Source organism: Tachysurus fulvidraco, chromosome 13 (assembly GCF_022655615.1).
Source record: "Tachysurus fulvidraco isolate hzauxx_2018 chromosome 13, HZAU_PFXX_2.0, whole genome shotgun sequence".
Classification (NCBI taxonomy): Eukaryota; Metazoa; Chordata; class Actinopteri; order Siluriformes; family Bagridae; genus Tachysurus; species Tachysurus fulvidraco.
In genome coordinates this window covers 3,625,224-3,632,698 of record NC_062530.1, presented here as the reverse complement: position 1 = coordinate 3,632,698, position 7,475 = coordinate 3,625,224, and the positions used below count along the sequence as shown (strand labels likewise).

Here is a 7,475-nt window from a genome sequence, read left to right as displayed (position 1 = left end):
GTTTACATAGAAAGAAAGATAATGAAAAAGTTCAATCCCCAAGGGAAAGTTTTATATTATACTGTGAGTTTATATTATTACATTTATAATATTATATCGTACCTAGTATTGATAATGCAAACAAATCCTCACCTTGAGCAATGGATTATAAGTGTTACAGCCCTAAGTTCATACGTTTTCTTCAACGGCATACAATTTATAGCAGTTGAAGAAAACGTATGAACTTAGGGCTGTAACACTTACAATCCATTGCTCACCTTGAGCAATGGATTGTAAGTGTTACAGCCCTAAGTTCATACGTTTTCTTCAACTGCTATTAATTGTATACAGTTTCTAAGAATTCACTTAGTACAGTACAGTATAACGCTATGATAAATAAATCAAGGATATTGCTAAGATACCAAAAGCAAATAAAACATAGTTTTACATTCTCCCCAATTTAAATAAATAAATAAATAAATAAATAAATAAATAAATAAATAAATAAATACACCACCATAAAGATTTCTCTTTCCATTTAGTTTTGGTAATTATTTCAAAGCATAAATAAAGTTTAAGTGAAAACAAAAAGCCTGTTACTGGATGTAGAGTTTTGTACCAGCCATTTATCTCATATCCTTCCTGAAGAATATTATCTGTTCAGAGAGAGAATGAGAACACATATGTCATACATTAATCTAATCTGACATTATTCGGTAAGATAGTCGAGATAGTTAAATCTTCATATAATATGCATAATGTCGTAAGGTGTTAAATCTGACGTCTTACTTTCAATGAAACATTGAAACTGTTCCTGACTCAGCTCCAACAGAGGAAATTGAGTTTCTCATTGCAGTCTCGGTTCTCCCAGATGTTGGTCTTGGTGTTGAATGCTCCACAGTTGTAAGGTTGAACTGGACATTCTGGCAAGGAAAGCAGCACTCTTTTAGGCTGCCCTATGTTTACTGGTGTCCCTATAGCCTCTCCGTTCAGCCAGAACCATTTTCCATTCATGAAGCGCAATCCAGTCCACACACTGTCTGTTTGGCCCAGCTCCATCTCCTTCATTGCCCCCAACACTTGTTTTTCAAAGGGCAAAGATGCCAAACTGGTGTAGTTGATGGTGCAGTGCTGAAGAGCCTCTTCCCACATCTTAGTCTCATTCACCAAACTCAAATTTCTGTAACAGTAAAAAGGATGAGTGCTTCCACAGGGATTATTATACAAGTATCCCTGATACAGAACAGTGCAGTTGTCATCTACTGCCGAAGAACCAACCATTGGCCAATTTATGGGCCAGTTTAACAAAGAAAGCGGTTGTCCATCAGACCACTTCCAGATGTTTTTTGCTACATCCTGTCTGTACAGCCCAATCCAGCCTGATAATTGTTGGTTTTCAACATCTTTAATACCCTGGTATTTCTCAACAGCATTGAGAGTAACCAGATCTTTGTAGTAGACTCTGCAATAACTTTGAGCCTGATACCAGTTGAGGTAGATTTCATGGTAACTATATTCCATTATTATACCTACAGACAGCTCACAGCTGGCCAGCAGGAAGAAAACACCAACAAATAATTTCATGTCTGCTGTTTCATCTATGAAGTTTCTGAGCTCTGGAGATCTTTCCACCCGTCTGTGCTAACTCAGTGTCCAGCATTCACATTTTATGCAAAACTAAATAAACAAAACAGCACACACTGGAAGGGAGGGGAAGCACACACCTCAGAAATGTCAAATCAATGTCAAAAAACATGCTGGATAATACTTTTTGCGTTGTTCTGACTGATTTTGACTTTTGTAAACATTTAAAATAACACAACTAGTAATAAAATAAGAACCATAACTAGTCTATACAGTATATTTTGATTTATTATTGAATTATACATATTATACGTATTAAATCCACTGTGAACTATACAGTGCTGTAATATACATAACAGTACTTCACATTATGCTACAGAAAGGACTTTATTTATACTTAGTACCATATAAATAAATACAATTTAATGCTATTAAATACTACATTCAATTTAATGCTTTTCTTTAATATAATAAAACATTTAACTACAAGGCATGTTTCCTGAGATTAATGCTTTAAAGTGTTTTTTGTTGTTGTTGTTGATATAAGGTGTTGGTTATTCATTCATTCATTCATTCATTTTCTACCGCTTATCCAAACTTCTCGGGTCAAGGGCATCATCGGGCATCGAGGCAGGATACACCCTGGACGGAGTGCCAGCCCATCGCAGGGCAGACACACACTCTCATTCACTCACACACTACAGACAATTTTCCAGAGATGACAATCAACCTACCATGCATGTCTTTGGACCAGGGGAGGAAACCGGAGTATCCGGAGGAAACCCCCGAGGCACGTGGAGAACATGCAAACTCCACACATACCAATCCCCCCCCCCCCCCCCCCCGGTTATTTGTAATGCAAATTATAAAGAGGAAGATCAGAGTATTTGGGCATTTGTAAATGATCACAATTAGCATGTTTAGAGCTTACTTTCCCTAACCTCATGACATTAATTAGGACCAAAAGTAAAAAATTTGTAATGTCCGCAACACTTTTTAAACTCCCATCTTTATTAATTAATTAAAAAGCAACGTTTCAACCCTGTTGGGTCTTCTTCAGGCAAATAATTAGTTAATTAGTTTGTTAGTTAATTAATTAATTAATTAATTAGGGCCAAATCACCAAGAGTGTGTGGGCCCTATTGGATCTGCTGGGATTATTATATTGTATTTTTTTCCCCAAAAAAAAGTTTTATAGCATTGTAGCGCATCAGGGACATGAAATACATTGAACCCAGGCATCAGTCTTTGACTCAATACATTTTATTAGTCAAATACATTTTTCACACGCATTCTATTAACTCCACATAACAGGACACATGCCAATTTAGATTTTGTTCATTTTGATGGCTTTCAAAGTTTTACTCCATAGGGGATTCATCAGATTCCAACCGGATTTGTTCAACATGTTGCCCTGGTGAGAGTATCAGATAATATGTGATATGAGTGTGGCAGAAATCCATAATACAGTGTAATCATCACAGAATGTCATACTGCCCCCAACTGGCAACAGAACATGAGGCTCACCGCAAAGAATGATGTCAATTATATATCCAGAATATTAAATACGGTTAATAAAGGGGTTTGGCAGTTGTTTGTTTGGAGACAGGTGGTGTAAGTTCATATCCTCAAGCTCTATCGGCTAGGGAGCACCAATGAACTTACAACTTGTATTTACAATTATCTTCAAACGAGATATGCAGCTATTTCTTCATGAAATACTTGAACTAGTAATTTCTCCCCTGTTTGTTGTATGTGAAAACTTTAAACAGTGAAATAGGCTCATGGTATCTTAAGTCTGTAACCTAGTAAACCACAGTTAATGTATTCAGTGATAGAGACTTAAAAACACTTTTGTACGTCATTCTTTATAAGGCCGTCTGCCAAATGCTTTAAATGTAAATATTCATGTAAATGTAATGAAATGTGGAGCAGCATTGCCATTGCCAGAGGCCATCAATTAACATGGAGTGTAAACAGGAAGTGTGGTATAATGTACATCATGTTCAAGTGTGATGGGTGTAATAGCATCTCATGCTAATCCTCTGGTGTTGTAACACAGTGATTTTCAACCGACTGTCCCCGGACCGGTGCCGGTCCGTGGACCCGTTAGTACCAGAGCTTGAAATATTCCCAGAATTTTTTTTATAATAATAATAATAATAATAATAATAATAATAATAATAATAATAATAATTGTCTTTTTTTAAGTGTTATGACATGTCATGTTATTTAATCCAAAACATAAACAATAAATAAATTAAAATGTGTTTCTTTGAGCGCCTTGCGATTGCTTAGCAACATGTCGTATCTAAACGGACTGCAAAAAAAGCGTGGTGCACCTGAAGTGACCGAAGTACATGTATGTGGAGAGATGAGCGGGCCTCAGCAAACTTCAATGGCTAATTTCATTGCGGGCAGTTCTGGTAAAAGGAAAGGCGATGAATAAACTCGACAATAGCAAGAGAGAGAAAAAAAGTCAAGCTTCAATCGTAAATACGATACCTCATACATTAGGTATGGATTTACGCCAACAGGGGATTCCATGGCGCCAAATCCATTGTGTTATTTGTGGTGAAAAACTCTGCAATGAAGCCTTCAAAAATTCAGCGGTGCTTAACCACCAAACACCCAACTCTCAAAGACAAAACAGAGGATTTTTTGGAAAGAAAGAAACGCGAGTTGGATGCTCAGCGTCAAGTTTTGATACCCTCAACATCAGTAAACAGTGCTGCAACAAAGGCATCATATCTGGTTGCTCACCAAATAGCTAAAGCTAAAAAAAAAAAAACGTTAAAATCGGAGAAGAGCTAATTTTACCGGCTGCAAAAGATATTTGTCGGGAACTTTTGGGGGATAAAGCAGCTAGCAAGTTGGAACATGTTCCACTATCTGACAATACTGTTGTTCCCAACTTCATATCTGTGCGAGGCAGGTTTTTCTGCCATGACTGCCACTAAGACCAGACTTAGAAACAGACTGGATGTGAGGAATAACCTGCGTGTCTCATTGTCAACCATCAAGCCCCGGTATGTTCTTGTGGCTGCCAAGCAATCCCAGGGGTTTCACTGATATGGATATCAGACTTAAGCTGGTTTTCTTTCATATTTGTGAAGCAGACCTTTTCAAATTTCATTTTATTGTATCCTGGAATTTGGGTGCATTGTTTTGGATGCATATATGTTTTTTATGGATGCCCAGGAAGAACAAATAGGCTATAGTAATAACAAAAACATCCTGTTCTCATTGGTCTGGTCTGGTATTTTTTGTTAACGGTTAAAGCTTAATCTCTAATTTTATTCTTTTAAAAATTATTGTATTCTAATACTGTCTGACTATTGAAACTGGCTCTTATTTTCATACAATTAGCCTTTGTTGTCACCTGTTGGTGAGTGAAAACACTAAGTTGCTGTTGAAGTGATTGCCTTTAGTGGTTCTGGAGAGATGTGACAGGTGAAATGGTCTGGTATTTTCATACAATTTGCCATTACTGACACCTGCTAGTGAGTGAGTGCTGTTGCTTTTGAGGTAGACCTAATTGTATGGGAGAAAAAGGAAACATTTTTTGAACCGGTCTGAAAGTTTAAAAAGATTGGTATATTCCTACAAGTTTGTTGCCACCATGTTCATTATATATATATATATATATATATGGGGGGGGGGGTGGTCTTTTTTCCAAAAAATTGGACCTTTTTGCAGTTTTTCTCCTCCTTTTGTATTTAATTATGAGGTTCAAATACTTCATTTTGGTGACCTTTTATGCACTAATTTGTGCTGGATTACCTTGTCTGCCGGTATCTTACCGAGCATGCTTTTTGATGCACCTAAATTATTTACTGCATTGTTGTCAAATTGTATGTATCTCATGTACCACCTTTGTCAGTCCATACACAGTTCATAGGTTTAAAGACCACACTAACAACAGAATAGAGTTAATGAACTTTACTGAAGTATTAATAATAATTATTTTCATTATCATTTCTTGACTCTCTGTCAATGCATCTTTGCTTGTTACTGTATTTGTCTTGACACATGGATTTAGTACACTGATCAGTTTCAATCTTCTTGGGTGCACTGTAGGATTATTAGGTAACTAGTATGTGTTAGCTCGGTAGGCATCGTAAATCAATTAATATACTAATCATTCCAGATAATTGAAGTTCTCAGAGGAATAAAGACGCGCACAGAAGGAGACAAGCATTTCCATTGGCTCCAGTCTGCCGGTATCCGCGACTGCGAATAATTTTTGAGGAAACATTGACAACATTAAAAATAATACAATATAAATGTTAATCATTTATTACTTTTTTTATCAATAACAATGTATTAAAAAAAGATTGATTTTGATAAAGTTTAAAAATTACTAAAGTTAATATAAATACTTTTAAATAATCCTTATCACCTCGCGCACACGAACCTGATTGGACAACATTGGAATACATCACATCCGGTCGGTATATCGGTCGCACAAGTTCAAATTTTTTAACGGATCCGCAGATGGAGAGCTTGCGACTCTCCGTAGGAAATGAAGGAATTCCGGTTTATCGGCGGTCGTTTGTCGTGTGCAGTGTGAAGGCGGCTTTATACTTCTCATAATGTTTCGTTTCATTGTGTCTTCTTATGTTATATTCTTTCAGACACGTTAGCTCCGTTAGCACACAAGACAAACAGGTCGGTCCTTTATATTCGTGAACAGATAATCTGCCTCCCTCCTGCCCTCCTGAAAGCTCCTATTGTCCATCTTTCGTTTGGCCATTTTGGTGGAGGGTGAATTTACTTGCCCGATGTGACTGTAACGTGGTTGTTAACGACTGCCAACAGAGAATGAGGGGCGCTTGCTGTTCGTGACTACGCGTCAATACAGTGGCAAGGCATTCTGGGATTTGTAGTGTTAGCGGAGCATGCGGCTAGTTAGCTGTAATGAACATTTAATATGATCTCGCGGGTCAAATATAATTACACTTTATATATGGTTTGTAAGATTCCCTAATCTGTCAATCATATTTTATTAGATTGTCCTGGACTTAACACAAGCAGAATGCTCTTTTATCAAGTTATTCACTTAAGGACATATTTAATGACATTATGCCTGAAAAGGTTTTGGATTGTTTTCTATCGTATGTTAATTTAAAAAAAATAAAAATTATATAATATGACTTGCTGTTTATATTTGTATTGTTTTTATTGTATTTATATGATATTTGTGCTTTTTTAATTGAATTTTTGCCATGAAAATAGCTTTTGATTGCTGACATGGCATTAAATTAAAAAATATGAATCTGAATCTGTTTGTAGATTCACACGTGATAATCAGAGATGTCAGTCATAGACAAGTTGTATGTTGACAATGTAAGGATTTGTACTTACTTGAATCTTGACATATCCAATCATGCAAAAAAGGAGATGAGCTTGAATCCAGTGATGTCCTTCAGATAAGGCAAAACCAGTCTTTCAAATGATTTCATGACCGCAGAAGTTAGAGCCACAGGTCTGTAGTCATTAAGTGTGGTAATTTTGGATTTCTTTGGGACGGGAATGATGGTGGAGTTTATGAAGCATGAGGGGACTTCACACAGCTCCATTGATGTGTTGAATATACTTGTAAAGATGGGGGCCAGTTGATCAGCACAGGCTTTCAGACAGGCTGGTGAAATGCTGTCTGGGCCTGGTGCCTTTCTTCTTTTGTTCTTCTTGAAGACCTGACACACCTCATCTTCACTGAACTGAATTGTAGGTGTGTTGGAGTCGGGGTATTCAGGAGGTGACAATTGGGCTTTTTCAAACCTGCAGTAGAACTCGTTCAGGTCGTCTGACAGTTGTTGATTCACCACAGTGCTGGGGGATTGTGTCGTGTAGTTGTGATGGCTTTCAGACCTTTCTACACCGAAGCTGAGTTGTTAGAGGAAAACTGT

The 7,475-nt window shown here is 37.0% G+C and overlaps 1 protein-coding gene and 1 long non-coding RNA gene across 3 annotated transcripts; both read right to left on the bottom strand.

Annotated features, from left to right (window-relative positions):
• Positions 1–448: 448 nt before the first annotated feature.
• LOC125146217 (snaclec 7-like) lies at positions 449–7,016 on the bottom strand. Of its 2 annotated transcripts, XM_047822585.1 has the most exons (3): positions 6,931–7,016; positions 769–1,159; positions 449–635 (listed from the first exon to the last, which is right to left on the bottom strand). In XM_047822585.1, the coding sequence occupies exons 1-2, from the start codon at positions 6,942–6,944 to the stop codon at positions 799–801; spliced, it is 375 nt and encodes a 124-aa protein (XP_047678541.1). In that variant the 5' UTR covers positions 6,945–7,016; the 3' UTR covers positions 449–635; positions 769–798. The 2 variants fall into 2 exon arrangements, with proteins under 2 accessions (XP_047678541.1, XP_047678540.1); XM_047822584.1 differs by lacking the exon at positions 6,931–7,016 and having other exon boundaries at positions 769–1,576.
• Positions 5,626–6,220, bottom strand: LOC125146218. Its single transcript, XR_007144724.1, has 2 exons — positions 5,981–6,220; positions 5,626–5,796 (listed from the first exon to the last, which is right to left on the bottom strand). It is a non-coding gene; the product is annotated as an uncharacterized LOC125146218 (long non-coding RNA).
• Positions 7,017–7,475: the final 459 nt, after the last annotated feature.